This window comes from Melospiza georgiana, chromosome 16 (assembly GCF_028018845.1).
Source record: "Melospiza georgiana isolate bMelGeo1 chromosome 16, bMelGeo1.pri, whole genome shotgun sequence".
Taxonomy (NCBI): Eukaryota; Metazoa; Chordata; class Aves; order Passeriformes; family Passerellidae; genus Melospiza; species Melospiza georgiana.
Genome location: NC_080445.1, coordinates 15,730,676 through 15,747,558, shown reverse-complemented (window position 1 = coordinate 15,747,558; position 16,883 = coordinate 15,730,676). Strand labels below are relative to the sequence as shown.

The following is a 16,883-nucleotide window of genomic DNA, read 5'->3' as shown; positions in this document are numbered from 1 at the left end:
AAGTGAGATGAACAAATCACCTGAGGCTCTTGGTGAAAGCACAGAGAACCACAGAGCAGCCAGAGCTCTGGGGGAAGGCTGGATTCACGTGCAGCCCACAGGAACTCTCCAGGCACACCTCCTGCTTCCTGCCCAAATCCTTCCCTGGGCTCAGCAACAGAAAGCTGCTGCCTGTGTTCCCTTTGGAGCACCACAAAGACCAGTCCCAGGGCAAAGGACCTGGTGCCTTTTCACAGCAAGCAAAGGGCTGCAGTCAAAACAAATCCACTCCCAGGCCCAGCTTTCCCTACTCTGCTTTCCCTACTTTTGGGGCAGCCAGTGTTCCATCCTCCCCCCCACTGCACAACACTCTGCTGCAGAGCCAGTGTCACAGATGTCACCAGAGGTACCAGAGAATGGTCATCTGGACAAAACCTGGATGGTCAGCAGAGCCGTGGGCTGGGTTTGCTGCTGACTTTCAAGCCTGAAACAGGAACCCACCCACAAAGATGCAGAGGTAAATTATTGAAAGAGCATCCCCCCTCACCAGAGGGGAAGCAGCACAAAGCCCAAGCAGAGCAGGCACAAGCTCCCCCCCAGCCCAGGTACCACAGCCCAGCGTGGGGCTCCTCCTCCCTGAGCACCAGTTCACACAGAATCACAGAAATTCTAGGTTGGAAGAGACCTTTAAGATCATCGAGTCCAACCCATGTTCTAACACCTCAACTAGATCATGGCACCAAGTGCCACATCCAGTCTTTTTTAAACTCTTCAAGGGATGGTGACTCCACCACCTCCCTTGGTAGATGATTCCAGTATCTGACCACTCTTCCAGAGGGGAAGGCAGCAGGGACTCAACCAGGGCCCAGCAGGGACCTGTCAGCGTCCCTTGGAGCCTCCTGACACGAAGCTCCATCCCAGATCTGCTCCAGCAATCAGTGTCCTCCCTCTCTCCCCAGGGGCTAACAGGGGCCTGGACAAGAGTGTCAAGACCCCAACACCCCAGGCTGAAATTGGGGTCTCTCCAAGACCCCACCACCCCACAGGGGCACTGGGAGCACGTAGGGTCATTCCAGGACAGCCGTTTCATCCTGCTTTCCTCGAAGTGTCCAGAAGAGCTGAAACTTCTCACAAGGCTGGACAGTCCTTCTGTCAGGGAAGAGAGACACCCAAATTTGAATGTTGTCATGCTGACAGCTGGACATCTCAGAAAAGCTCCTCTCTACCTTGGAAAGTCACCTCTGTAACAGCCAAAGAAACAGGGGAATTCTCTCCTGCAAAAATGTCATTGTGCTTTCCTCTTCCCCTGCCAGGCCCTCTCCTCCTGGGCTGCCCAGAGGCCTCAGCAAGGACAGGCTCAGCAGGCCAGCAACAAACACACCCCTTCCTTTAAATGAGCATCAAGAGCTTCACAGAAAAAGCATCCACCCCATCCCTGCTGACCCCAGGGTGAGGGTCTGGGGTCTCACAGAAACCTCCCCCACCCCACTGTGGCTGTGCTCAGTCCTCTGGCAGGGCTGGGCTCAGACTGGAGATGTGACTGCAGCAGCAGGAAGGAGGAAAAGCAGCTTTACATGTGACATGTAAATAGTCAATGTAGAGAGAGAGAAATCTCCTTTTCTTTGCAGGAGATCAAGACCTGATTATGCAAGTGGAGCACCTCCAAAGGCACCTTGCTCTGTGCAGCAGCCTGGGCACCCTCTGCCTCTGCAAGTGCTCCCTTACAGAGACAGGCTCAGCTGCTGAAGCTCACCAACTCACCATTGAAAAATGAAACACAAGTGAGATGAACAAAATGCTAATAGGAACCCCCGGGTCAAACCTCCTCCCTGTCACCAGGGCCTCCTGCCAGCACATTCCTGTCACTGGAGAGGTCCCATCACTTCCTCCTCCCTCTTCAAATTGCTCCTGGTGATGCAAATCCACCGTCTTTGTTTCTATTCTTGGAGTAAAACCAGAACCAAAGCAAAGAGCAAGCAGCTCTTAGGTTTCAGGAGCCTTTCTTTTTCCATCCCTCCCAACTGCAAGAAGGCGGCTGCTGCCGTGCAAGGGAGGTGACACCCGAGCCCAGACACCAGCCTGTCCCCACAGGAAATGCCCCACCTGATCTCCAGCCTCAAGGTCCCCTCTGAGATCGCTGCCAGCTCCTTCCCCAGCCCTGCTGTGCTCCAGGACAAGTGTCAGACTCCTCCTGGAGAGGGAGGGAAGCTGTGGGGGCCTGTCCAGGACCCCGGGATGGCAGAGCTCTCTCCATCCCCAGTGCCCACCAAACCTTCCACTGTCAGCCTTCCCCAGGGAGCTGAACCAGCTCCAGTCTGTGCCCCAGCTCACAGTGCCCATGGGCTCCCAAGGGTGCCACAGAGGGGGGAAGGAGACACGTGGCAGCCCCAGTGGCTCTGTCAGGTCTGCCCTGCACATGGCAGTGTCCCACGGAGCAGGGTGGCACTGTCCTGCCACATCCCACTGCCAGGGAATTACTAAACATCAGCTCTGTCCCTGTGAGCCCCAGGGGAGCTGTGGGGCAGGAGGGACAGGTCTGTCCCTGACAAAAAGCCATGCTCACATCGAGTTCTGCTCTGTAACAACATCCCCCCAAAGTCCCTCCAGCCCCAGCTGAGATCAGCAATGCCCAGCAAGCAGCAAACCCTGCATGAGGGGCTGGGACCTGCAGCAGGACCAGCACACCCTGGGAGCACCAGTGTCACATCCCACCACTCACAGGTCACCCTGGAGAGTGGGCAGCAGCACAGAGCTGAGCCCTGGCTCCATGTGCAGGGACGGCACGGAGCCCTGGCAGTGCCCACTGATGAGGGGCTGTCAGATGTGACCCAGTGACCCCCAGGGCTGTGAGAGCTTTGGGAGCTTCCCACAGAGCCCCAGGCATAAGGAATGGGGAAATTGTGAGGTACAAGAGAGCTGGAGAAGGGCTTTGGACATGGGATGGAGGGACAGGACACAGGGAATGGCTTAATGGGAAACCAGAGGGCAGGGATGGATGGGATATTGGGAATTGGGAATTGTTCCCTGTGAGGGTGGGCAGGCCCTGGCACAGGGTGCCCAGAGCAGCTGTGGCTGCCCCTGGATCCCTGGCAGTGCCCAAGGCCAGGCTGGGCAGGGCTGGGAGCAGCCTGGGACAGTGGGAGGTGTCCCTGCCATGGCAGGGGGTGGGATGGGATGGGCTTTAAGGTCCATCCCAACTCAAAGCCACCTGGAATGCCCTGCTGCAGAGGCTGGGAACTCAGAGCTCTGGAGCGAGAGCAGGGCGGGCAGAGGAGGGGAGGAATTCTGGATGGAGCAGGAGGGGAGGAAGGCAGGATGGAGAGGAGCAGGGCGGGAGGAAGGCTGCAGCAGCCGGGAGCAGCAGCAGCAGCAGCAGCAGCGCGGTGCTGCAGAGACCCCTGGCAGCGCTCAGCCGCCACTGCAGCCACGCTCCCGCCCGGCCCCGCACTCAGAGCCCGGTTCCTCACCCCACAGGTGCCTCACAGCCGCCGGGGATGGATCCAGCACAGCCCGGGCAGGCACCCGGAGCACTCGGAGGGGCTGTGCAGCCCAGCTGATGGCAGCCGGCACACACCGAGTGCCAGCTCCATCCACAGCCACTGCACTCAGGGGCTCCCAGTCCCACAGCTGAGCCCATCTGGGGCCCTGTGAGGCACAGCCATCGCCCAAAGGGCTTTTCAGGCACAAGCACCTCCCTGCAGGAATGTGCTTGTAGGGAAAGGGCTCGGAAGGATTTAATCCTCAGCCTGGCAAGGCACTTCCTTCGCTGGCACGCTCCAATTGCACAGGAAAGGCACGTGGGGATGTCACCATTTGCTCACAAACCTGGGGCACCCGCCTCCCTCACAGCAAGAGACCCAAGGAGCTGCAGACTGTGGGTCTGACTGTAGGAGAACACCTCACAACAGCCAGATTTCCTTTCTGAAACAACTGCAAGGGGCTGGAGAGGAAGAGCAGAGGAGCACATCTCCCAGGGAAACAAATGAAGGACTGCAGCTGGACTGAGAGGCCCCACGGGCAGCAGGGGTGGGATTTAGTACACCTGGTCTGAGCAGTGATCCACCCAGATCCAGGGACCTGCCACCACAAAGACATCCTTGTGGTAAACCCCAGAAGAAAGGGAAATCAGGATGACAAAGCCCAGCAGAGTGTGCACTTTGGGATTAACAGGAAGAGCCCCAGCAGGCAGGACCTCTCCTGCTGGATGCCAAGGGCAGGAAGGGCCTGGGCAGCAGACATGTGGCCACTGCCACCATCACAGCCAGCTGTTGGGAAGGGACAACCAGGCAAAGGCAGGTGGAGAAGCTGAAGCTTCCCCTCACACAAACCAGACACTGATCTGGGTTGTGCCAGCAAAAGCCCTCATGCTCAGGGGGTTGGAACCAAAAGCATTTGATTTTCCAGAGAGCTGGAGCACTGCTGGCTGCAGCCCAAAGCATCCCCAGCCCACCCTGCACTACCAAAAGCCCAGACAGGCCTGCAGCTCCAACCCTAAAAATCCTCTGAGTTTCATGTAAGGCTCCAGTCCTGCCACGGAGGAGGAATACTCCAGCTCACAAAATAGAGTCTCACTTATTTTAAATCACTGTAGTTATTTTCTTTTTTCACACAAACCCCACAAACCAAAGGACACAGTGCACATTTTTGGTGAGTCTCACTGGTGGAAGCAGAGTAAAATTGGAAACTGGCAAACGACTCTGCTCTCCTCCTCAGCCCTGCTGCTCGCTGAGCATTTCATGTTCCTTGTGCAGAAATAGAAATGGTAACACATCAGTGGCTGGAAACAGAATCATGGATTGGATTGGATTGGATTGGATTGGATTGGATTGGATTGGATTGGATTGGATTGGATTGGAAGGCCTGTTAAACTCATCCCATCCCTGCCATGGCAGGGACACCTCCCACTGTCCCAGGCTGCTCCCAGCCCTGCCCAGCCTGGCCTTGGGCACTGCCAGGGATCCAGGGGCAGCCACAGCTGCTCTGGGCACCCTGTGCCAGGGCCTGCCCACCCTCACAGGGAACAATTCCTCATTCCCAATATCCCATCCATCCCTGCCCTCTGGCACTGGGAGCCATTCCCTGTGTCCTGTCCCTCCATCCCTTGTCCCCAGTCCCTCTCCAGCTCTCCTGGAGCCCCTTCAGGCCCTGGCAGGGGCTCTGAGGTGTCCCTGGAGCTTCTCCTCTCCAGGTGAGCACCCCCAGCTCTCCCAGCCTGGCTCAGAGCAGAGGGGCTCCAGCCCTTGGGGCATCTCTGTGGCCTCCTCTATGCTCACCTCAGCAGCTCTGCAGGTGGGGTCTCACCTGAGGGGGCAGAATCCCCCCCTCTCCTGCTGCCCAGGCCTGGGGGGCTCTGGGCGCACACAGCCAGGGCAGGTCCAACCCTCATCCACCAACATCTCTAAGTCCCACTCAGCACTTCTCTTGCTCCATTCCCTGCCCAGTCTGTGCTTGTGCTTGGCATTGCCCCGAGCTGGGTGCAGGAGGCTGCACTGGGGGAGGCTGAAGCTGCTGCTTGTCTCTCTGCCAGCCTGGGGGATGCCCCGGGCTCCACAACATCATCCCCAGCCCTCGGCAGGTGCATCCAGGCTCTCCTCCCCAGAGCAAGGCCAGCAGAGGGAGCAAACACTGCAGGTTTGCAGGGAGAGCGTGCTGGTTTCTCGCTGTTGTATTTTGAACGTAGAGGTTATGTCGTGGGAGCTTGCATAAGCTGTTTGGAAAGGTGGTGGAACCCTGGTTACTGAGAATTTCAGACTTTCTGTGCTAACAGGCACTGACCCCCCAGAGAACACTGCACTGACCCGAGGCTGTGGAGAAGCTTCCAGAATGGAATGACAGAACTGGGATTGTGGGTGTGGAGTTTGAATAGAAGTGTGTGATATCACAGGGTGAGAAACTCAGAGTTTAAGGGCTTATTTAGAATATAGTAATATTTATAAAGCAAGATGGAGGTTTTGGGCAGAGGCTGGTCCTTCTTCTTCACATTCTTCCCCATGGGTTTGGGTGGTTTTGTGTAATTGGATAAAAAAGTCTGCATTTCGGGCCATGGGTGGTTGATTATTGTATAAAAAGTGAAAATAATTTAGGTGTCATTTTCTTAATTGGGCAGTTTATCCTTAAAAGGCCTTGCAGAGAGAGAGATGGGGCTCCATTTTTAGTTTGTTAAAGTGAAATGCTGCACAACTCAGGGTTTGTGAGACTGTGACAGAGATAAGAACTGATAAACATCTGAGTCCCAACAAGAAATACCATCTGACACATTTAATCCTGACCCTGGCAAAAAGAGGATAAAAATTCAACAGAAAGGCCCAGGTTAGGAGCAAAGCCAGCCTGTATGTTTTCTTGGGAAATGACAGGTCAGTCTCACTAGCACCCACCCTGCAATGACAGCACTGAAATCAAACCCCAAGTCTCATCCCCAGCAACAAAGCACTTCCAGCTTCAAGCTCAGGATCCCACATCTTCTGTGTGTCAATTTTAGATTCCTGTGCCTTGAACCTTCCCAGCACTGGGCCCACCTCTCACAGCAAACAGGAGAGGCCTCACCCACCCCAGCTCATTCTCACTGTCACAGGCACTGGTCCCAGCCTGGCTCTGACACAGTGGGAGGTGTGACACTGTCCCCAGCCCCAGCAGAAGCCCTCTGTACCAGCACGGCCCGCAGCATTCCCCACAAACCGCTCTTCTGCTCCCTAATTCCTCCCACAGGAGACATCTCCCTTTGTGTGGGAATGCTGTGCTCCCCCTGAGGCAGCCCTGCTTTCCTACAGGCACCACAAAGCACCAGCTGGGACGTCACAAGCTGCTGTTGTAAATAAAACCACGCTCACCAGAGAAATGAGCCGGCTACGTTTGGGTTTCGAGCTTTGCTGTGCCTGTTCACTCCCACACTAATTTGCAAAGTGGGGTGATTCACAGGGAGCCTCTTCCCAGCTCCCAGGGACTGCTCTCCAGGGAATGAGTCTCTCTCTGGCTCCAGTAACACGTTATTTATCAGGTTTGGGTTTTTCTGTGGAGCACTCTGTGAACAAGTCAGCAAGTGAGCAGCGTGGGCAGGAGGGGCTGGGCACAGGAGTGATGCACAGAGCCCAAACATCACCTGCCTTTGCAGTTACCTCCCTCAGGCAGCACTGCCACTCTGCTCTGGGAGCTGGGGCAGTCTGTGTGGAGCTCCAGGATGACCCTCATTGCTCTGCTGCACCTCCTCACCAAGCACAGCTGACCTGCTCTCACACGGTCATTTTATCAACACAGAGCAGCTGTGGCTGCCCCTGGATCCCTGGAAGTGTCCAAGGGCAGGGCTTGGACAGGACTTGGATCAGTCTGGGGTAGTGGAAGGTGTCCCTGCCCATAGCAGGGTTTGGGATGAGATAGTTTTTAGGGCTCCTTCCAAACCAAATTACCCTAGGATTATATGATTCTATTACTCTATTTTTATATATGGATTTATTTTTATCACACTAAACTCCAGACACAGCCAGGAATCTTCTGTCAGCTTGCTGATCCCTTCTGAAATCAGGTATGGGAGTGCATGGTTAGCAGTGTCAGAACAGAACCCAATAACATACAGCAAGGAGAGAGGCACCACCAGCAGAGAGACTGGGATTCCACTGGAGCAGAGGGATCATGGCAGGGTGACATGGCCTTGCTGTCACCATCAGCATCACCCCAGAGACATCTCCTGGCTGCACTCACAGACTTGGGGAGGTCCCTGCACACTTAGGAACGAGACCAAACCCTTGGGACAATGCACAGATGGGTTCCACCAAGGTCCTACCTTGTCTCCAGCTCGTGCGGCACGCAGAACCCGGAGCAGGACAATCACACCCCATGGACTGGTGCTGCTCTGGGGTAAGGCAGTTTCTGCACTCCTCAACATCCCTGCAGTGACCAGCAGGGACAGGAGGCATTTCTGGGTTGATCATTATTTATTGGAATAGGAAAACCTGAGCAGGTGCCTGTCAGCTGGTGCCAGCCCAGGCACTGTCAGTGACTCCAGTGAGCACCAGGTCTGTGCCACACAGTGAGTTCCTCCCCTCACTGCCTCCCTCCCCAGGCTCTGCTATCCCAATCCACCTTGTCTCTGTCATCATTGCTTTGTCAGGCAGGGATTTCCTCTGCTCAACTCATCTGTAGAACTCCCAAGACAAACAGTCTAAGTGCTTCCTGCAGGGCAGAGACACTTCATATCAAAATCACTGCCTGGAAAAACACTATACACAAATAATAATAATTAAAAAATAAATTATTGCATGAGAGTACGGAGTAAAATTAATTAGTGCAGAGGCAGGAAAGCAATACAACCCCGAGTCACCTACTTGAAACCTGCAGGAACTGCAGTGAGCAGAAGTGTCTGGGCAGCTGGGGCAGCACCAGGGATGCCATGGCAATGCCAAGGGCTGCTCTCCTCCATGTCCCCTGCACAAACTGGTGACTCCTCTGCAATGCTCAGAGAGCAGCACATCATTTCAGAGCAGCAGAGGGGTCAGGGTAGAGACCTCAAACCAAGCTGGCTCAGCATGAGGGACCCTGGGCACTGCTGGCTCCTTCTCCTCAGAGGCAGCAGGGTCTGTGCCATAACACCACAAAATGAGTGGGCAATGCCAGAACGACTGGCCTAGATACAGAGAACTTGTAATTCCCATGGGGCAAAGGGAAGAGCACAATTCCCTCAGAGCCCTGCTGCAATCTGCACTGACTCTCCCAGCAACCACCACAGTGAGTGACTCAGCCCTGCTGACCTCTTTTAATGCTCCATAAGGTTAATGCTGAGTTTAACAGGGTTAATTCTGCCTTTAATGACCAGTTTTCCAGCGAAGGCAAGGAGATCAGCACAGTCTGTAACTCAGCCATGTCTCACTTCTGGCAAGGAACACTGCAGAAGGTCCCATCCCTGCTCCTGCTGCCCATCTCAGGAGCCAGCTGGGCACAAAACCAAAACAATCCCTTGGCCATCACCAAGTGACCCCAAACAACACGCCCAAGGTCTCAGAGCACAGCCCCAGCCTGTCTCTGTCACAGCTGGAGTGACTGGGACAAGGCAGGGATCCGAGTGAGAGACAGATGTCAAAAGCAATCAGCCGCTCCCCTGTCTCCAGGCAGGAATGCTGACAGCACTGCAGGCCTTGGAGGAGTTAAAAGGAAAGGCTTATTAGAAAGAAAACTCGTTCTGACAATCGCAAAAATTGGAATTCATTTAAAATTCAAATTATGCAAATTCCAGTAATCTCTACGTGCGGATCCATCACACAGCAGAGTGGGACTGCAGACAAATGCCACCAGTGACATGGCTGGAGAAATGCCCCCCTCCCCAGGGCTCTGGGAGGCAGGCAGGTGTGCTGGCCTCAGGCAGGCACGGGAGGAGCGGCTGCTCTGGGGCCAGGCTGCATTTGCAGGTGCTCCCTCTGCACTGAAGATGCTGCAGCAGCCCTGGCAGCATCTAGCATGTCACAGCCAGGGGAGCAGGGGAGCCAGATTCCAGTATTTTCACATAAATTATAGCAAATTCTCCCTTGGACAAGCTCAGGTGCCCATGAGCAGCACAAAGCCTTGGTTAGGCAGCACCTAATCACATGGATGTGAGGGGGCCACACAGCACTGGGTGCATGTGAGCAGCAGGTCTGCCCTGTCCCACCATCCACCCTGCCCTGTCCCACCCAAAGCCTCAACAGCCTCCCCTCTCTCAGCAAATCCCAAAATTCTATTTTTGGGGAAATTGAAAATCAAGCCAAGCAGCTGCAGAGGTGGCTCAGATTGTCAGCATGGAAAGAGCAAAGCCAGAAATCCTCACTACAGGCTGGGGAAGTGCAACAGCCCAGAAAAACGAATCCAGCTTCTTCCTAAAAGATGGGCCACTGTGATATGGTAAATCATGCTCCCTCCTGTGGGTGCTGTGCCATGCATGAGGAGAGCAGATCCCACCTGGCAGTGATTCCTCCCCAGCCAGGGCTGGGCAGAGCCAGTCACGCAGGGCCAGGGCACAGCACGAGCCCAGGGAAGCTGCAACACCTCCAGCACACAGATGGAAACTAACTACCCAGCCATGGGAGCACACAGAGCCCACAACTGTCCTTGGAAATCATTTCCCCAGCTTGGCAGGATCTCTGCTTTGAACTTACAAACCTGGCTCTGGGCTGTGTTGGGAATGCTGCTCCTGTCCTGACCCAAGCCTCAGCCAGCTCACCTTCCTCCACACTTTCTGCCAGCTCACCTTCCTCCACACTTTCTGCCACTGCTGAAGGGCCTCTGGAAGCCCTTCCCAAGTAGGATGAGTCTGCTTTTCTCAGCAGGTCTCACAAGGTCAGAGCCCATGGCTGAGTCTACAGCAACAACTTTTATGCTGGAACGAGCCAGGAATTATTTAGCAAGGAAAAAACCCCACACATCCCACAGAAAACCTGCTCTCTTCCTTGACAGACAGCCAGCTCTGTGGGTACACCAAGGAAAGCTAAAGGTCCCCAAAACCTGAGTAAGTCAAAGGCCAAATCAAACTGGCCACAGATAGCACAGAGAGGTGCTGGCATGGCCCTGAGCAGGGAGGGACAGGGGCTGCCCCACAGGAAGGGCAGAACCCAGCTCTCTGCAGGTACCAGAACACTGTGCTTAAAACCCAAGTGCCTCCACACCTTTTGTGACCATCTCCACTGCAGCACAGAGGCTATGGGGAACAGGTCCCACAGAGACACTGGAAAACACATCCCCAAAAGACAATGGTCCTCAACATCTCAGTGCCCTCCTGTCCCTCCTGGGTACAGCTTGGAGCCACAGATCCAGGCAGACAGAAAAAGCAGACAATTCCTTACCCCACAGCAGGGCCGCCTCATCTTAAACATCTCCAGCATCTTTCAGCAGCTCATCAGGTGCCCCATCCTGCTTGTGCTCATCACCATCCCTGAGGTTTCAAGTGCTTCCTGAGCCCGAGGCAGCAGCTCCCACAGAGAAGGTTCACTGGCAGTGCTGGGACTGTGACAGCTCCCACAGACTCACCCACAGCCTTCACTGCTGGCCCCAGCACGCTCTGAGACCGGAGCTGCCCTCCCAGGGGCAGCAGTGGCTACATCCAACGATGCAGGCACAAGAGGGAGGGTGAGCTCCCAGACCCACAGTGCCCAGGTGCACCAGGACAAACCCCCAGTGTGACCCCAGAGGGACCAACCCTTCCTCTGGGGCAGAGGAAGCCTGTGCACAGCTTGGGGCAGGTGAGCTGTGCAGCCTCAGCCCATTCCCTGCTCCATGCCCATTGTACTGGCTCTCTCAGCCATTGCCAATCAACACGGAGTGCTTCTCATCCCCGCGGCACCTGAGCCCTCATTACAACTAACGAGGCGGGGGAGGGACACCCGAGCCGCGGGGTTCGGTGTCTCTGCGAAAGAGAGGAGGCAGAGCCCATTAAACATTGATCAGAGGCTGCCACAGCTGCGGGGCAGCCCTGACGCATCCCTGCTGTCCGGCCACCAGGAGCTCCCGAGGGCCAGGAGGCTCTGAGCTGCCCCAAGGACTCGGTGCTGGCTCCTTGTTGCCCCAAGGACTCGGTGCTGGCTCCTTGCTGCCCCAAGGACTCGGTGCTGGCTCCTTGCTGCCCCAACCCCTCACTGCTGGCCCCTGACAAACCTTTGGAAAGGTGCAGTTCCTCACAGACACGAAGCCAAGGACAGGAAAACTCATTTCCTGCTTTCAGCCTTGTTCCATGCTTTGCACAGCAGTGCCCAGAGTCCAGGCCCTTGTTCCCCCTCACCCAGCTGAGCCACAGCCACCCTGAGCCCTCAGAGCCAGGGGGATAGGACCCCAGGAGAGGGGCTCTGTCACGGGCTGGGCAAAGCCGAGCTGCCACCACCATCTGCTCCACCACTCTGGAGCAGCCTCTCTTTCTGTTGTTTTACTCATGTTGGGCACAGAAATAGCTCTCCAAGCTGTCGGCGTGTTTGGGAACCGCGCGCGGGGCCGATACTCACGAACTGCCGCCGCAGCTTGGTCCTGACGCGCTCGGCCTTGCTCTCGGCCGGGTGCACGGCGTAGCTCAGCGAGCCCAGGTGGTTGTCCACGGACAGGCTCTTCCTCATGTAGAAGGAGCGCGTGCGGAAGTAGCTGAACGGGGCGTCCTCCACGGCCGTGCCCAGCTGGGGGGCCCGGGGCGGCTCCGAGCAGTCATCCTCCAGCCGCCAGGCCTCCCCTGCCCGGGAGAAGGAGATGTGTCCCCATCAGAGCGTGATCAGACCCGTCCTACCCCCTGAGCCAGCTCTGGGGATGCCCAGTGGGTATCCCTGGACCCCCTCTGGCCATCCCACCCCATCCCACGGGGTACAGACACTGGGAACTTACTCAGATGGCAGATCCCTCCCAGAAATCCGCACATAGCCCCTGCCCCAGGCAACAGCCCTGCACTCAACTGCCCACCCAGGTATGCACAGCCCCCACCAACTCCTGGCAGGAATCAGCCAGAGACAGTTAGAATCATGGAATGCTTTTTGCTGGAAGGAAGCTTAAAGCTCATCTCGTTCCAGCCCCCTGCCATGGGCAGGGACACATTGCACTTCATCAGGTTGCTCCAACTCCAGTCCAACCTGGCCTTCGAATCTTGCTTTGTGAATGAGAAAAATGAGGCATCAACAAGTGTTAAAAATTACAAAAGAATTTACTGCCATCTTCTCCTACAGAAAAGCACCCCAAAACACTTTATGTCACTGCCAACAGCAAATCAAGAGCCCCATGAAGGACAGAAGCCAGATCTCCCTTCTCCACCTGCCCATCACCAGCAGCAACAGGATGCAGCAGTGCAGGGCTGAGAGTCCCAGGGACAAACCTCACTAACACTGCCACAGTGGTGACAGCTGGCACCACGCAGGGCTGGTGATCCCAGGGCAGGACTGGCCACATTTCATTGCAACAAAAGGGAAAAAACAACAAAACAACAGGAGATGTTTTCAGAATATCACTGCTGCGCTCTTTTCCCTTCGGCTCAGATTGTCGCCTGCTTTTTGTTGCCAATCTCCTCTTTACATCTGGAGCTTGCCCTCCCTCCTCCCCTCAGCCAAAATCACTGCTCAAGCCATGACAAACAATCAATAAAAGCCTCAATCTTGAAGCCTTCTCAATTATTAGCCCAAAAGGGCATCTCACAGGACTGCCTCCAGGGGCTCTCCCCCTTCTGCAGCCAAGGCAACATCCTTCACCTCTCATTGCTGAAAAACCCAGCACCTTCGAGCATGAACGACCATGATCCTGCTACACCAGGGCTGAGGAGCAAAACACTTCTGGGGTTTAAAGCAGATAATGGTCCTAAGCCCCAGTTCAGCAGTGCAGTCCAGTTTACCCAGCAAGGCTGTGGGGGTTACATGGAACATAGTGAGACACAGGCTGGACTCCAAGCCACCAGAAGAGGAACCACCTACACAGACTGCCAGAGGGCAAGATTAGATGGGATACTGAGAAGGAATTGTTCCTTGTGAGGGTGAGGAGGCCCTGGCACAGGGTGTCCAGAGAAGCTGTGGCTGCCCATGGATCCCTGGAAGTGTCCAAAGCCAGGCTGGATGGGGCTTGGAGCAACCTGGGATAGCGGGAGGTGACTCTGCTCAGGACAGGGCATGGAACAAGATGACCTTGAAGGTCCCTTCCAACTCAAACCCAAACCATTCCATGAAAGAGGCAACCCAGAGCACAGCACTCCAAGCATCGTGTAGATTTTTTCTCCCCTAGTTTCAATTTAATAAGCTGCTGCTGCTCCTCTCCAAATGTCACCTCACACAACACAGGAACTGCTGTTTGAAAGCTGTGATTATTCCATGCACAAACACGTCAATCGGAGGCAGATCCAGGCTGCCATTGTGAGACAGCATCGCTCTGGGAGCACAGCAGGAGCACTGACACACAAGAGGCAGGGGACACGCAGGGAAATCACACTGAAAGGAGAACCTGCTCTCGTGCTCACCTGAGATGGCCCAGCCACTGCCTGTGCCATCCTGTGTCCTCAAGACTGTCCCCTCGCAGCCCCAGAGCTCCCCCAGACACAGCCCCCACTGCTCTGCTGCCCTGAGCAAGGGAGGCCGAGGCCATGTGCTGAATGAGGGCAAGGATTCACCTGCTGTACCCACCTGCTCCTCTGTGCAGGGCACCTCACCCAGGAACGAGGAGTTGGGTTTCAAATCCTACAGAACAGCTGGGCCACATCTGCTCTCACTGATGCCAGCTCCCCAAGGATTTTTGCAGCTTTTGGTCTTGTCTCTCATCTACAGGAGCTGTGTTCTCCAGCAGGAGCTGGACCAGAGGCAGCTGCTCCCTGGCCTGCCCAAGGGGTGATCCTCACCACACTGGGTCCTTCCTCCCTGCACGGAGGGAGCCACCACAGGACCTTGTCTACCCAAAATGCTTTTCTACCTGCTAAAGGAGCTTGTTCTGATTGCTACCAAACAAGTAAATCAATGATCAAGCCCAGAATGGCCAGAAGGGGAAGATCAAGAAGTCAGAGAATCAAAGACTGGTTTGGGCTGGAAGGGAAATAAAAGCTCATCTTGTTCCAACCCCTGCCACAGGCAGGGATGTCACTCACTAGATCAGGTGGCTCAGGATCCCATCCAACCTGGAGAGAAAATGCCAGGAACAGAAGCAAGCCCACAGACTGGAGGCCAACAATCTTCATGCTCTTGTGTCTTGGAGCTGCTCACCCCTCTGCCACTCAGAGCTGTGCCCTCAAGATCAGCACCTCTGGAAGATCTCCTGACCATCTCCTGCAATAACAATTCCTGCAAACCCTTTTTTCTCTCTGAATTTGAGGTGCTGGGGAGGACACACATCAAAGGATGGAGGGAACAGCAAGAACAGAGACCTGGTGCCTCTCTAGTACATCCTCTACAAGTAGAAGAAAAATTAATTCCAGGGTCCCGGTCTAAGCTCAAATCCAGGTGCTCCCTCGTGGCTTCTTTATTTTCCTCCCATGAGCACAATTTCCAATAAACTCACGCCAGCCATGCTATGAGTTAACTTCTTCCCAGATCCACAGCAGGGCATGGAGCCAGCTCCTGAAGAGCTCTGCATGCTCCTGACAGACAAGGGAGAGTGGAGGCAGGGAAGTGCTCCAGAGTGGTCTGCTCCTTCCAGGTGCCAGAGGAGGGAACTGCAAGGGACCAGGCATGTAAACCATGCAGGGTTTCTGTGCAGGCTGCAGCTCAGGGCTGCTGCAGTGCTCAAAGGCTGAGAAGAAGCCCCTGCTTGATGTAGAAGGAAGAGGTGAGAGAGCAAAAGGAGGAATTTTCCTCAGTCCCACTCCTAAATCTCCACACTGGAACAAGGGATAAGAAGCAACAGGCAGCTCTTTGCTGTGTGCCACCAGCAGGTGTGAGACCTCCTGGCAGACTGCAGTGTGACACCCAAGAGACAATGGCCTGGACAAGGCAGGCACTGTCCCCTGTCCAGTCAAGCCTCATTTGTGTTTGTCTTCCCCTCTCCAGGGCTTGGAGCCATAAGGATGTGGGGTTAATCCTGGAGCTGCTCAGGCAAGGAGTTGAAGGATATAGGATGGAGAGGAAGAGCTCAGAGCCTGTCCCACCTGACCCCAGTACTGTTATGGGTGTCCTGCAGGGGAAAACAAAACCAGACCAGCAGGAAACCCAGACCTGCTGACCAGCCCAGCCAGTTCCTGAGCTCATGGAATGAGGTGGAAGGTTGTTTTGAAGGGAAAGAAGGGCTCTGGGAGGCTCAGCAGCCACGGACTCAGCTCTTCTGCCCATCTTCAGGGTCCCAGCTCCCCGCCAGGCACCTTGGTGTCTTCACAAGGACCTGCAGAGGAGCTGTGGTGCCACAGCAAGACATCCTCCTGTGATCTCCTGTCGAGTGCCAGAGCACATCCCTCCTCCAGTGCTGACACACTGGAACCATGGGACACAAAGGAAAAGGCTGAGGAACACGTCCCAGTGGTCAGATGAGGATGTCACATCTCATCCATGCCAGACACAATCACATCTTCCATCTTGCTTGGAGATTCCTCTGCTCATGGCCCCCAGAACAGCATTGAGCAGAGTGCAGTTCCTCTCCAGAGCCATGAACACTCCTGAAGATGAGCTCATCACCTCTCCCAAGGACAGCTCTGCTCCTGCCATGTCCCTGTGCATGAGCCCCTTCTGAGCTGGTTCTGGTCCTGCATCCCCCCCACCTCCAATGGGGAGTGGTAGTGCCTGCTCACAGCAAATCCACCACTGCTTTAGGGAAAGGACACTATCCAAGAATGATGAAATGGTTTGGGTTGGAAGGGACCTTAAAGTCCATCTCATTCCAGCCCCTGCCATGGGCAGGGACACCTTCCACTATCCCAGGCTGCTCCAAGCCCTGTCCATCCTGGCCTTAGACAGTTCCAGGGATCCAGGGGCAGCCACAGCTGCTCTGGGCACCCTGTTCCAACTTCTCTCCATCCCCATACCCAGCAGCCCAGCTCTTGCTCATAAATCCTTACAGGAATCCTGCATTCCTGGTCAGCATCCCAGGGCTCGTTAACCTTCAGCACCACATGCTTTCCCTTTCCCATTTGTCCCATTCCCTTTGTGCTGTCCAGCAGTGGCATCTCTTCTTTTTCTCCTCTGGGATATCATCCTGACAGCCTTCATAAGTAAATAATTAGCAGTTCCTAATTGAGCCAGGAAAACAAAGTGGGAGAATCTGGACTGAAAACAACACAGTCACTCATCCACTGCTCTGGCTGTGGGGGGAGCCCTCCAGTCTCCAAGGGTTTTCCTACTCCTGCTCCTCTTGGCACCCCTAGCCCCTTCCAGCCATGAGCAAAGGAAGATCTCAGACACTTCTTGGGTGCACTCAGAGTTTCCGTGGCTCCTGATGTGCAGGGAGGGTGTGCAGGGGGTTTGCTCCAGGACAGCTGTTCCATGGAGCACGAGCCTGTCTGCACTCCCAGGACAGCAGGAGTCTGC

At 55.3% G+C, this 16,883-nt stretch overlaps 1 protein-coding gene across 3 annotated transcripts in view; it reads right to left on the bottom strand.

The window, feature by feature from the left end:
• LOC131090189 (ankyrin repeat and fibronectin type-III domain-containing protein 1-like) overlaps positions 1–16,883 on the bottom strand; it is a 200,240-nt gene that overhangs the window by 159,211 nt on the left and 24,146 nt on the right. For all 3 annotated transcript variants that reach the window (XM_058035382.1, XM_058035381.1, XM_058035383.1), the window contains exon 3: positions 11,928–12,145. In XM_058035382.1, coding sequence (XP_057891365.1) covers positions 11,928–12,145 — 218 coding nt within the window. The remainder of the gene's footprint in view (positions 1–11,927; positions 12,146–16,883) is intronic.